Source organism: Acanthochromis polyacanthus, chromosome 6, assembly GCF_021347895.1.
Source record: "Acanthochromis polyacanthus isolate Apoly-LR-REF ecotype Palm Island chromosome 6, KAUST_Apoly_ChrSc, whole genome shotgun sequence".
NCBI lineage: Eukaryota > Metazoa > Chordata > Actinopteri > Pomacentridae > Acanthochromis > Acanthochromis polyacanthus.
In genome coordinates this window covers 6,667,993-6,682,516 of record NC_067118.1, presented here as the reverse complement: position 1 = coordinate 6,682,516, position 14,524 = coordinate 6,667,993, and the positions used below count along the sequence as shown (strand labels likewise).

Sequence of the window (14,524 nt, the reverse complement as noted above, 5' to 3'; positions counted from 1 at the left end):
AATAACCACAACTCCAAATGTTTTGCTTTGTTTAGTGCAAAAACATTCATTCTGATAATGTTCACATTTAATACTCTTATTATCTTTGGGGTCAATTTGGATGAATGGATGGATAGGTAGATAAATAGATGGGTAGATACTAAATTAATCTTGAGGGAAATTCAAAATTTGTGTTTAACGTCTCTAATTACTTTTCCTAATTTAATGAGAACAACCAGATAAACATATAAAGAATAAGTTTTCAATGTTCTGTACACATGTTGTATGCGTCAGTGTTCTTTGGGGTGAAATTGTTGTAAAGCTGTAGAAAACATATAAGAAATATCAACATTTTACACGCTTTTGTTTTGGTTGTTTTGGATGATGTTGAGGTTACTCTGTCATGCAAATGAATAATCTTCAAAAAGCTTTAGGGCCCTAAACTTCTTGAAATTGTGTTTCAATTTCGATGGATTTTGGTTGATTTTTTTGTGAATGTTCTTAAGAAACATTTTTAACATAACTTTTTTCCCACCAAAAAATGGTCATAATTTTCCCAAAACTGTTGAAAATGTGGACATCAGATAGCCTAGCCACGCTACACCCATGTTTCTGACGGCACAAGGGTCTAGGGAAGCTCGACAGGGAGGGAGGCGGGCTAAAAGGTTGTCTATCAAATCCCTCTGCAGCAGTTGGGTAGGTATACAACCAATCAGCGCAACGAATAGGCTGACGTAGTTCCTAGAGCGCCGGCGGATTGTGGCTAAGTCCCATTAGCTTCCCAACCAGCGGAGCCAACTGGTATATTAAGGATTTGCCATATCCCGTCGGCATAAGTCCAAATACGTCTTTCTTCTCAATGAGACACTTCAGTGCCGTCCTTTGTTTATCTTTCAAGTTGAATTTTAGCTTCAAATCTTTAAGGGCTGTGGCCAAAGCCGAGTCGAAAGATAACTGTTTATTGTGCGCCGGTTGTTTCTGTCAGAATCGTCACGCCTCTTTCGTCACTTTGTTACGCCCGCCTTCTGACTCTACACTTCATGGTGATTGGTCCGGCCAGTTTTAGGAGAATCCAGCCTCGAGCCTTATGGAGGGTAACTAGACCCACCCTGGCTGAGAATTAAATTCGTTGCCGTGGGTTGTCTAGCGCGGCTAGGCTAGACATCAGAAGTTTCATTGTAAAAATTTTTTTTTCTCCACATTTTCAAACTTTAAAATGGGTCAATTTGACCCTCAGGACGACACGAGGGTTAAAATCGAGGTTACTTCTGTTGAAGAATTGCTGTTAATGTCGTCTCTGTAATTTTTACTCTTTGCAAAGTCATCCGTATGTCTGAAATCTATCTCTTTATGTGTGAATTATGTGGAAAATTATCCTTTTTTTCACAATTGAGGGTTAAAATAGAATAGAAAGAATCCAGGTCATTTTAATTATAAATGCATAAGAACACACTTTAAAGCTTAAAATCCTGCTCTTAGTGGATGCAGAGCGCCGTCAGAACACCAGCGTTCCTGGAGATCCACGTTTTGCTGAATGACTCACCACACGCCTGGAGCCGTGAGTGGGAGAGTGTGAGCTCTTCCCTCCTCTCCAGTGTGCTCGTGTGGATCCTGCAGCGACCAAACTGGGATTTAACCATCTGCCATTCGCTCAGACCCTCACCTATGCTGCTATGGTCCTGATGCTTTAATTCTCTGTGTTAATTGCAAAGCATGGTAACAATGAAAAGAAAAACCATTCCTGATTTCATTCAGGGGAAGAGATGAAATTAAATCCTCCCACATACCTCCATTTGATGCAGTCTTCCCTTTTGTCTCTACTTTAATCCTTATGTTGTCCTGCGGGTCAAAATTGAGCCGTTTTAAAATTTAAAAATTTGAGGAAAAAAATGTGTGAAAATTCTGATGTCCACATTTTCAACACTTTTGGGAAATTTTCGAACATTTTTTGGTGGGGAAAAGAAATCTTGAACACGTTTCTTAAGAACATTCACAAAAAAAAATGGTTCACTTTATCTAATCACTTTAGATATTTTTTTTTTGGAAGATTTTTACTTATTTTTTTTTTTCGAAAATATTGAAAATAATTTTATTGTCAAATTTGGAGGATTTTTAAAAAAAAATAAAACTTTTGAAGGGAAACTTGTAAGGAATTATTGGAATTTTCTTCCTAAAGATTTTTGGTTGATTTTTTTTGTAAAAGTTCTTAAAGAAAATATCAGAAGTTTTACTGATATATATGTAATCATTTTAGATATTTTTAGGATTTTTTAAAAAATATTTTTACTCTTTTTTGAAAATATTTACAAGAATTTTCTTGCTAAATTTGGGAATTTTTTTTTTGCTGTATTTGTATTTTTTTCAGACAAGGAAACACTATTTTTTGTTGCCCATAAACAAAGACAACAGCAGGGTTAATGTAATGCTTCTCTGTACTCCTTTAATCTACAGCAGGTGGCGCTGCCCTCCCTGTCTGGTGTTGGTGGCATGATTCGGCCAGTGACGGGGGCAGATATCGGCATCAGGAGGGCAGAGATCCGCCCGGGTCTGAGGGAGATCATCCTCTGTAAGGACCAGGACGGGAAGGTCGGACTCCGGCTCAGAGCCATCGACAACGTGAGTCAGCGTCCAATAAGTCTTTAACAGAACAGACCGGCTGTTAGTAACTCACCTTGGACCCTGAAAGTCTGTCTGGAGCATTTCGTCACCCGCCATATTGATCACTAGTCATTTTACCACTTCACATTTAGCACTTAGCACGAGCCACAAGACAAAGCTGACTACTCACTTTTACTGGAATAGTAATGTAGCAAGTTAATATGAACGGATCTGTAGTTTTCTATGTTTTGCTCCCAGGTCTGAATTGATCTGCTTAATATGTCTATATTTATACACTACCGTTTGAAAGAAAAGCAGTTTTCTTCAGTGACGATACCATTAAATGAATGATAAATCCAGTCTAGACATTTTAATGTGGTAAATGACTATTTTAGCTGCAAACAGCTGATTTTTAATGGAATATCTCCATAGGGGTACAGAGGAACATTTCCAGCAACCATCACTCCTGTGTTCTAATGCTACATTGTGTTAGCTAATGGTGTTGAAAGGCTCATTGATGATTAGAAAACCCTTTGTGCAGTTATGTTAGCACATGGATAAAAGTGTGAGTTTTCATAGAAAAAATGCAGTACTTCTTTCAGGGCAGGTTTTGATTCTTGGTTGTCAAAAAAAGACGTGATAACCGATATTTGAAACAGACGTACAATATGTAGTATATATTAACAGCATTTGATAGCAGGGAGCCTGTCATTTCTAAGTAGGTTTCTTCAATAATGATTACTATTATATAGCTGTATATGTAAAATAGATACTGGAGTGATGATGTTTGGAGCGTTGTGTGATGCTACAATGCTCTTCTGTATCAAGATCAATCTTTTAAAATCTTTCAATGTTCTCTCACTTTTACTGCCCACTTAGATCCAGATCTTAACAGTTTAGTAACTGTTGTTTTCCAGACACTTTCAGCTTAATCTGTGGTTGCCTACTAACTTGGCTACTAACTTGGCCACTAGCTGTTAGCATAGCCTTATCCACTGTACAAGTAGCTAATTTCCCAATTTGTGTCAATTACTAGTTTGATTTTTGCAGCTTGTATCTCTGCTGAAGAGACAAGTCTGTCAGTTAGAACAGATTGTTGAAGTTAATCTGATTTTAGGAAGATGCTCCAGTACAACAGATAGCGTTAGCAAGACGCTAAGAGGCACAGCAAACCTCTTAGTGATAGCTGTAGCCTTCAGCAAGAAAGGTTAAAGCTGCGGTGTCACCAATACGCAAATTATTGAGGCGTTTTCTGTGTAATCAACTTCGGAAACATCTCATTTGTCACTTTCCAAGCGCCGTTCCAGTAAATAATCAGCGATGCTACGATATGCTAACGTACTCGTCTGTCTCTTTGTGTAAACATTGGCTTTCTGTGATTGGTTAACTTGACTTGCACTCCTATAGTATCCTTTCTCGGCGAGAAATTAATCTGTTTCCTTCATGGAGAGTTTTCATGACAATAAATGAAAAAATATCTAAAGCTGGATTCAACTAAACATAATTTATGTCTGATAAAATGATCTCTGTATGAGATCAGGTGTTTGTTTATGGTCATACTTTGTTTGTTTTTTTCAACTCGCTCCACAGAATGAACATTGTAGAAAAGACAGTTAAGTAACTTTAACTCCTGTAAACCTGATGATGATGTCCGATACAGCCCAAATTTAAGGCATGTGTTTCTATCGACATAGAATTTACTTGGAATGCTATTAGCAGTAATTAGGCTAGCGAGCTTATTAGCGACCAAAATAGTGACTGGGTGGTGTCTGAAGCAACAGTGTGAGAGTAACACAAACAAACAGACTGAATAAATGCTCTCTTTGATACCAGCTTGAAAGTGGCTCCAGAATGTGGATAATAATTCAGTTTGTTCCGGCTGTATGAAATAAACAGCTTAAAACAGCCTTCAGTAAACTGTAGGCTAGCATAGCTTCTACTAGTTATTACTTTAAATGGATCGTTCAGACCTGTTGATCCTGTTTTCTGTCACTTATTTCAGCTTCAGCTTTTGTACTTCCTCTGTTCTCTCGGTGTCCTCGCCTACTTTTTTCTCCTGAGGGACTCCTTTGTTTTCTGTTCTGTCGGCGTCTCCTCCTTGTCTTCCTCCGTTCCTCAGGACTCATTTTGAAGGTTTTATCTGTTTCCTCTTTCTCAGGGAGTGTTTATCCAGCTGGTTCAGGCCAACTCCCCCTCCGCCCTCGCCGGCCTTCGCTTCGGCGACCAGGTCCTCCAGATCAACGGGCAGAACTGTGCTGGATGGAGCGTGGACAAGGCCCACAAGGCTCTGAAGGCTGCAGCCGAGACCCGCATCGAGCTGGTGGTCAGGGACAGGTGAGGGACATTTCACTGCAACGTTCCTTCTGAAACCTTTTATCATGATGCGTGTTTTTCTTTATTACTTGGATAATTGCATGTATTTGTTCCTCCACTGCAGCTCACTGTGATCATTGAACTATTTTAGCTGGAGATGTAGCTAAAACATGTAATAACATTAAAACAACATCGATATAACTTAAGCTAGCAGCACTACCTGTAGTCTGTAAACATCAAAGAACAGAAAGCAGTTGATAAATGTTATTTTTAGGCTACAGAAAGGGAAGTTGCAGCCAGTTAGTGCAGGTCAAAACTCACACTTTTATCCATGTGCTAACATAACTGCACAACGGTTTTCTAATCATCAAGTAGCCTTTCAACACCATTCTAACACAATGTAGCATTAGAACACAGGAGTGATGGTTGCTGGAAATGTTCCTCTGTACCCCTATGGAGATATTCCATTAAAAATCAGACGTTTACAGCTAGAATACTCATTTACCACATTAACAATGTCTAGACTGGATTTATCATTCATTTGATGTTATCTTCACTGAAAAAAATGCTTTTCTTTCAAAAATAAGGACATTTCTAAGTGACCCCAAACTTTTGAACGGTAGTGTATTTGTTGTGCTACGTTTCATCAAAGGTTTCTGGTTTGAGTTTACTTTGTATTTATTTTTAGTCTCATTTGTGTTGCAGAAAAAAATTGTCACCACTAATTTTTAATTTTTCAGTGAGAATATGTGAATTGCTTTATGAGCCTCCATATTAGAATATAAATGCACATATGGAAACAGACGGTTGGTTTATTTTTCAGTCTGACTTATCTACTCATCAACCATTTGTCTAATTTCCATTTTAAATATTTTATACTGATTTCTGGGAGTTTGGATTTTGGAAGCAGCTTTTATGAACTTTTAACGTGTTAGAATTCAGAGCAAAAGTTGCTTCATTGTCTTCGACTCGAATTTCCCAGCTCACCAGGAAAACATAAGACGATTTCGTAATAAAAATCATTAAAACAGCATTAATATGTAGCACATAAACACCAACAAACCGATGATGTTATTTTTACGCCTCTGAAAGCCAAGTTAGTGAAGATGAGGCAGCTGAAGAACATACAGTTTATGCATATTATTATATCTTACCATTCAGACAGACGCATTATATTCTGTTTATACATGTAGGATGCTGAATAACCCTGCGTTACTTCATATATTCATCTATTATTTCCTTTGTTGTGTAGATATTTGTTGATGAAAATGTACATTTCATCATAGTTTTACAGAAAAAACATGTCAAGAGTGTCTTTCATTTTTATACAAACTGGGCTGAAAGCAAATCATTGAGAAACAGTGAGTCAGACTGAACTACTTATCTAATGTGTGAAAATCTCTCTAGTATTTCATGTACTTAGTTGTAGTAGTTTTGTTTTTAGATGTGTTTAGGCAGCTTTTTGGAACTTTAAAGTCTAATTTCATGCTAGAATTCAAAGAAAAAGTGGCTTCATGTCTTTTACTGAACTTTCCCAGCCGACCAGGGAACGATAAGACGACTACTTAATGGTTCATGACCCACATCGTGCAGCAGATTTCAGATTTTAACGCCTATTGATATTTAAACTGGAGCTATTTTGGGTCTTTTTCATCTCATTGGAAGCTGAGATGTTTGGCTCCCTCTGCTGGTTGATGTGCTGTTTACAGTTGCAGTGTTTCTGACGTTTCTTATTTAACCCATTTAAGCCGGGTGCTGCAGCGGCCAGCAGCAGTAATGCAGCGATAATGCAGCAGTGCTGCTGGCCACTGCAGCTGCAGCCAGAAAAGTTCGATTCAAAGTTACGAGGCAGTGCAGCAACACGATCTGTACCCAGAAACAGGATCAGTTATGCACATATGTGAGTTTGATGCATTTCATTGGCCAAGAAACAGCTGATTAGCGCAAAGAAGAAAAAAAAAGACCTATACGCTTTCCCGACATCAATGGTAGAACTGCGCAACAGCGCTACTGCGGTAATGCGTTCCGGCTTAAATGGGTTAAAGGAAATCCTTCCGCCTGTGGACTAATAATCTTTCCTGTTGGTGTCTCCAGGCCTTTCCAGCGCACCGTCACCATGCACAAAGACAGCTCAGGACACGTGGGCTTCATCTACAAGTCCGGTAAAATCACCTCGCTGGTCAAGGACGGTTCTGCTGCTCGCAACGGCCTCCTGACCGAACACTACATCTGTGAAATCAACGGCCAGAACGTCATCGGACTCAAGGTCAGACTCTAGTCGCATATTCTTTCTACCAGCTGATGTTTCACACAGAAAGAAAAGCAAAATCCAAATAAGAGTTGCAGGTTTTTTTTTACATTATACTGAATGTGCTCCTTAAAAGACAAATGGTCATCGGTTAAAAGTCCTAAATACACAGGGGCTCCTCGGTTTATGTTGTCCTCGACCTACAACGTTTCGTCGTTACGTTGGAACTGGTTACGTGGAACTATTTGGCGAGCAGAGCGGATGAATACGTCGTCACGCGGCGCTATAAGACGGCTTTGTTTCCATTCTCTGGTTGTAATCCACCTTCAATTGGGCTACATTCACCAACTTTTTGTCCTTCATTATGACTCCCAAACGTAAGTCAGACTCTTCTGATGCTTTGAAGAAAAGGAAAAGGAAAGCCATGTGTGCTGTGTTTACTGCAACGTAAAAGCTGCAGTTATCCAACTAGTTAAAGTTGTTAAACGCAAAATGAATCGTAGCAAACTTGACTTCTTCACTGGGGCTCTTCACACACATTACAGAGTGAAAACTGCAACAAAAAAGAATAAAACTACAAAAATACAAGTAAATTAATCATTTTAACTAAACTAGTGAGTCTAAAAATGAAGTTAATTACTGACGACATTACATCTGTGGCGTTTATAATGTAGAGAGCCGTGCATCCAGAAAAGCACATACGTGGGTAAAGCTAAAAAAATCTAAATAGTGGACAGGAAGTGGCCCTTTAAAATGAAAGTACGTCGATAATTCTGCCTTGCGGGCAACACACCGTGGAAGTGAAATTAGATTAGAATAAAATGTTCGGAACAGAGCGAAACATCGATAAACATCGTCATTATTACATAAAGCTGTAAAAACAGTGCTACATATTCTGTTATCTTCTTGTAAAATGAGTCATACAGGCATGAAAGTCATTGGTTTTCATGACTTTATGAAGAACTGATCAATATTGTGGTGCACATACTTTGTCTATATTTTCACCGGTGTTCTGACGGGGCAAAAATCAAGGAACTTAAGTTAAAGACTCTGTGTATTTAAAAATAAATACCAACTCTTTTTGTTGACCATTTCTGGTTAAAAATTTCCAGACAGTGCTGATCTGGCAGTTTTTGAGGTGGTAAAGAGCATACATTTAGTTTTGTGTGCAGTAGTTGTAAATACTGAAAGGGCTCAGCAGGAGTGGATGCTCCAGTATAGGCCGGTGTCATCAGCGTGGATAAAGTTTAGATCTAGCAGAGACTCTGAGATTAGATGATCTTTGCATTTAGCAGACAATAACATGGACTATAAATTAAAACAGATGCTGAATTATTTGTGATTCTGATGAGATGTTTGGAGGCTGATCTGCTGATTTTGATTTCTAGCTGCTTTAATAGCAGAAAGAATTAAAGCGAGGGACGTTTTTAAGTAAGTGCAGCCCTGTCAGCTCCACATCTGTTGGATGTTTAGTACGTATTAGTGGAAACTGCTGGTTAGTTTGTGCTCCAGTAGGATGTAGTTTCTGTCCCCCCTGTGGTGCAGATTTTAAAAGTGTTTTTAGTAAAGTTTTGTGTTTTTAGGTCTTTACACTTTTTCTCCATTGGTTTGATGCAATATTGAAAGCTCAGCGCTCGTAACTGTCATACCTTTAGTTCATTTTTATGTAATTCTTTGTCAGTGCACACAGTTCCTTTTTCTTTCTTACAGCCATGATACTGGCAGTATGTAGGTTTTATTTTCTGTGTCAGAGTAAAACTCTGTTTGGAGGCTTTTTGTTTCTAATAGTGGAGAAAAACTGTAAAGTACTCGTGTTTCTAATTATAATAGAGTATTTACACAATGTCTAACATGCTGCTGTCTTGGTGTGAAAATTACAGGACTCTCAGATCAAAGACATTCTGAGCACCTCTCCAACCGCCATGACCATCACCATCATGCCCAAGTTCATCTATGAACACATGATTAAGAGGTAAGACCGCTGCTTCACTTCTAACCTGATATTGGATTAAATGTGGTCAGTTTGGGTTTTTATTTTAGATCATGTCTGGAATAGAGCCTCTGAGCTGCTGTTTAAAAGACATTAATATTCAGTGTGACTGCTGCAGGAAAGAATCAATGATTAGCAAAATGTATCTGCACAGAAAAGCTAGAAAAGCACTCAAGAGAGCACAGTCCTCCTCCAAGGCTGCTCATTCCGTCATACGGCATTATCAGAAATGCAGCATTTGTTTATTAGTTACTGATGATCAGAAATCACGTCAGCATAGAATGTGTCCATTTAATATAGATGTGTGTATATATAAATGAATATATTAGAAGACCACTTTGTCAGGATGTGTAAGCCTTTTCCAGATGTGCTGATCTCTGTTTTTCAGGACTTTCAGGCTTTAGTCTGTTGCTCTGGTGCACAGCTATCTTATTTTATTTTAATACCACAATATCATAAAAGCAAAAAGGAAAATAAACACACAGTATGACAAACAACCCAAAACCAGAAGCTAATCTGATGTCTGGAACCATCAGGAGGAAGTTTAATTTATTAACTGCTCCTCATCTGTTTCCTGTTTACGTCAAACCTTCTTATGACCAAAGTGCTTCACATTGATAGAAAGATTACCAACAGCGCCTCCCAGTGGCCACTTTTTATAACTACAGTTTGTAAATGCCACACTGTTCTGTTCAGAAAATACACATTTTAGTTATTTTTAAGTTTTAATGATTGATTTTAACAACTTTTAATGTCTTTAGTTGGAGTCGTTTTTGGTACAAGTTCAGTACTGCACAGAATACTGCAGTTTAATACAGTATATTATAGTACACTACTACAGTATAACACAGTCTATACTGTACTATACTGTATACCATAGTATGCTGCAGTATAGAACAGTCTAGTACAATATAGTACAGTTTAATACCATATAGTAGAGTATACTATAGTATACCATAGCATAGTTCAGTCTAGTACAGTATACTACAGTAAAGTGCAGTATAGTATAATGCAGTATTCTATGGTATAGTACAGTTTATTACACTACTACAGTATAATACAGTATAGTATAGTACAACATATTAGAGTATACTACAGTACAGTATAGTAGAGTATACTGGGTTATACTACACTTTAGTGTTTCTGTCCGTATTTAAAGCTTCTCTGAAATAAATGAGCAGAAATCTTCAGTGTAATCATCAGCTGTAGTAAAACTAAAATCAGTACTCAGAACAGTACTTTGTTTTAATACTCACAGTACTTTGTGGATTTTTTACTAATGGAGTGATATTCAGTGAAAGAAAAATCTAAAAATCGTGACGCTGAACCCTTTTAGATATCAAAATTGATCATTTTTATGAATGATCCTTTAGACTTTAGAACACAGATTTGACTGATAAAAGCATGAATGAAGGGTCAGTTTGATTCAGAGAACATTAATAAACTTTAGTGTTTTATGCTGATGAGGCTGAAACTGTCCCGTAAAACTTGATGTTTGTGTGTCCAGGATGTCCTCCGGTCTGCTGCGGTCCTCCATGGATCACTCCGTCCCCGAGGTGTGAAGACCAGCAGCAGGAAAACCGTCCGGATCCCGAGTCTCTTCTCTTTCCTCCTCATATCTGTATCATTCTGTCTTCACACCGAGCCGCCTCCTCAATCATCCTAACATCCTCTTAAGATGCCTTTTTTTCTATTCTTTCCTTTTCTACATCCTGTCCTCACCTCCGCTGATGTTAGTATTTTACATGTTAACCTCGTACTCTCGATATTCCATGTTTACTTAGTTTTGACATCATGGACAGTAAATCGTTTTTTAAAGCCATGTTCACCATCATGAGTCCAGAGCTTCCTCCTCAGAGCGGAGACGAGTCAGTGACGGTTCATTTTTTCTGTTTGTTGTTTTTTAAAATGCTGTAAAAGCCGCCGAGCAACCAATCAGAGCCCGGCATGCAGATTCCCGGCTGCGCTCCGAGTCCCTGCACTTTGACCCCTCATGTGTAAATATTCCGATTAAAACCTGAAGCAGCAGAATCTCACGGTGTACAGTCATCTCTAGGACCAGTAGGTTTTTAGCCAGCGGGTTGTTTTAAAGTCGACGGTGAAAGTTAGTGTCGTGATTATCGGTAGTTTTTTTTTTTCCCACCTCCTCCAGCAGGCGGCGGTGTTCCATCGCAGCACATCTCCGGCCTCAGAACACTGTGTGCACATTCCAGGGGAAAGTGTAGGGAAGAGAGGCAGCAAACGTAAAAAAAAAAAAAGGACCAGGTGAGCAGGAGGTTGCTGGAGCGTTCGTGGTCTCGTATTTCAAGCGGTCGTTGGTTTTAGTCTGGAGGGTCTGAGCCACAGACCCACTAAGTGCACTTTCCATTAACCTTAAAGAGGCCGTCTGTTCCTGTGTCCATTTCAGCAGCAGTGAAGTCTTTTATTTTCTATCATCGTGTTCGTGGTGCCTCATGAGAAAACAAACAGGAAACCGCTCAAATTTGATGCTGAAAATCGAAGCTGCACAAACCGTGGTGTTTCGACGCTCCGCTCGGTGCAGCTCCACGCCTCCCTCCCCTCCGTCAGATTCCTTCTCCACTGATGAGCGCCGCGAGGCCGAGCAGGTTCTTTGGGGGTTTTTTGAAAATTTCTACTCGTCGTGTAAAATTTTCTCCTTTTAATGCTGTTTGTGTTCGGATGCATGTATTCCTTTAATTTTCTAGGTATGCAATCTGATAAACATCGCTGTCATTCTGTATAAAAATGCTAGAAAAAATCTAAAAGTTTATATACGAATGTAACCGAGATAATATTGTAAAACGAATAAAGTCTTTCTGTTCACATAATAATGTAACGGACATTATTTCTGACATTTTCTGAGCTGTAAAGCGCAGACACAGAATACTGGCAGACAAGTGTCAAATTGAAAGGACTTTATTTAGGAAGACGGGGGCTAAAACCCAACACAGAACATGGGAAACTAACAGAAAGGGGGAAACTTAAACCGAAACCTACAAAAACCTAAAGAAAAAAAATATAAAGCAGTTAAATGTTGCTTCACATTGTTATTAAAATGATGTTAAATATAAAAACAACCTGGTAAACCGGAGCCTCTCTGAAGAACAATGTCTGTCTGCTTTTAAATATATTGAGTATTTTAATATAATAAATAAGTAACATTCTTAAGTGAACACATTTAGGAAGCAATTTAATTCTAACAGAAACTAAATGTAACGTGTTGAAAAGCAGCATCTTCTCTGAGTCCTGGGCCTGAATCATTTTCATCAATAGGAACTTGTTAGTTCTGTTTAAGATCAACTTTATTCTCACTGTTTTGATGATGTTCTGACTTTAACTGTAACATGAATATTAAATAACACAAACAAGTTATCAGTTTGTTTTTCTTGCCAAACAAATGACAACTAATGTTCTAATTTTGCTTTATTTTCATTGATATTTAAATTCCTGACAATTAAAAATGAAGTTAGCTAGTTCAGCTTTTAGACAGAAATTAATCCAGATATTTACTGTTGGTTATAAATTCTGTGATTAATCTAGATGAAAGCGTATTGTAAGTGCAGCTGTCTAGGGGGAAGGTGCATAGCACAATGCTAGATAAAAAATAAACTGAATATTTTTCCCAGTCTCCAAAAAACCAAATAAGTTCGGAGAAAGGGGGAAAAAAAACTACAAAAGCTTTATTTATAATATTTTACAAATAAAGGAGGCCACCACATGAGCATTCATTCAAGCAGCAAAAGGACTAAAGAGGCAGTTTCCACACTCAAACAAACTATCCAACTAAACTACAACTACTACAAAAAGAAAACTAAAGTCTAACAAACACAAACCACACTAGATCTAACCAGAAGACACAGGGATGAAGCACAAAAGGTTGGAGTCTGGGAAAACATGAGAGGCTCCTCCACCACTGCTGCCCAGATTTAAAAAGATGAACAGCCAATCAGTGCTGAGATCGTCTTGCCACCAATTCCAGCTCCTGGACAGAACAAAGAGGCACAAACAAAGAACACCCAGACAACACCACGACTCAAATACGAAACACAGGACACCCACATGACCGCAGCCGTAACATGATACTTTCACATTTTACAGAAAAAGTTCTCATCGATTTTTTTGTTCAGACTAATGGATCATCCTCCATAGAACCCTCAGTACCAGTAAAATAAGTGTATTATGTGTAAGAACACTGATGTTTTTGTGAAAATGTTTCCTCAGCATAACTTAAAACTGATTCCTTTGCTTTCCTCAGACCTGAAAAATGATTTCAGTTCTCTTTAAATATTAGAAAAAATCTGCATCAACCCAGAACAGACCTGAAATGAAAAGTGACTGAATGCAGAGTTCAGGGTTTCTGGTGTTGGCCTTCTTCCTCTGCTTCACCTCCACACTCTGAAACTGCATATTCAACATAAAGTTCACCTGAGAGGATAAAAAAAAGCTTCAAAAAGTGACAGCAGATGAAGGATTTCTGGCTTTTCACCAACATCCAAAGTTGACAGAGAAAAACACTGGAGTTCAGTCCTGTTGGTTTGACAGCAAAGTTAAAGCTGCAGGAGCACCTGGATGTGAGCAGAGGAAAGCAGCAGGGGGCGCTGTTGGAGGGTTTCCATTAGAGTGCCTGTATATTCAGAGTGGCGACATGACGGGTCCAAAAAATTTTGGTCACGTGATCTATAGGAGCCATTTTGTTTCCAATTCATGAACGCCGGTTATGCCTGTTAACGTTGTTTACAACGCAGAGAGTAATTCTAGGTCTTTTTTGGCTTCATAAATACCTGAAAAATGACGGGCTGTTGTGCCTTTGGGTGCACAAATCGATCGGAGAAGGGATTACACATGTTTAGATTTCCCAGGAGTAGTGAAAGAATGAAACTGTGGGAAAATAAAGTCCGGAGAGTGGGATGGAAACCGACTTCATCATGGTTTTTGTGCCAGGTTAGTCCCATGTATGTGCTTTCATGTTTTGATGTATGGGTGAATGACAGATAGAAAAGTTTGATGTGATTTTAGGCAGTTGTGGTTATTTTGACTTTGACCATTTTCATGCATGCACTGTAAACCCGGATAAGTTGATTGTACTTAAATCATTTACGTCAAGTGATTGCCTCAAATATTTTAGGTTATTGGTAGTAGAGAAACTTAATTTGTTTAAGTACTGCTAACTTAAATGGTTAGAACTTAATATTATCAGTAAGATGTACTTAAAAATTCTAGTTTTATTAAAAATTATGAATGTTTTTTAAAAAAGATATTTGGGATTAAAAAATTCCAGTTAAGTTCTTCTTTTGTCAATGACCACACAATGCATTGCATTTTATTCATTTTATTGAAACATGACAAAAACAAGTATTTGTGAAATTCCAGATGAAAATCTAAAATAACAGCATGAC

At 38.3% G+C, this 14,524-nt stretch overlaps 1 protein-coding gene across 2 annotated transcripts in view; it reads left to right on the top strand.

The window, feature by feature from the left end:
• The window catches only part of sdcbp2 (syndecan binding protein (syntenin) 2), a 29,452-nt gene extending 17,493 nt beyond the window's left edge, over window positions 1-11,959 (top strand). Inside the window, exons 5-9 of one of the 2 annotated variants that reach the window (XM_051948979.1) lie at window positions 2,434-2,595; window positions 4,736-4,911; window positions 6,985-7,156; window positions 9,019-9,110; window positions 10,636-11,959. In XM_051948979.1, the coding sequence (XP_051804939.1) occupies window positions 2,434-2,595; window positions 4,736-4,911; window positions 6,985-7,156; window positions 9,019-9,110; window positions 10,636-10,690 (657 nt within the window). In that variant the 3' untranslated portion in view covers window positions 10,691-11,959. Of the gene's footprint in view, window positions 1-2,430; window positions 2,596-4,735; window positions 4,912-6,984; window positions 7,157-9,018; window positions 9,111-10,635 lie in introns of both variants that reach the window. The other variant, XM_022208083.2, reaches the window with a different exon arrangement.
• The last annotated feature ends 2,565 nt before the right edge of the window (window positions 11,960-14,524 follow it).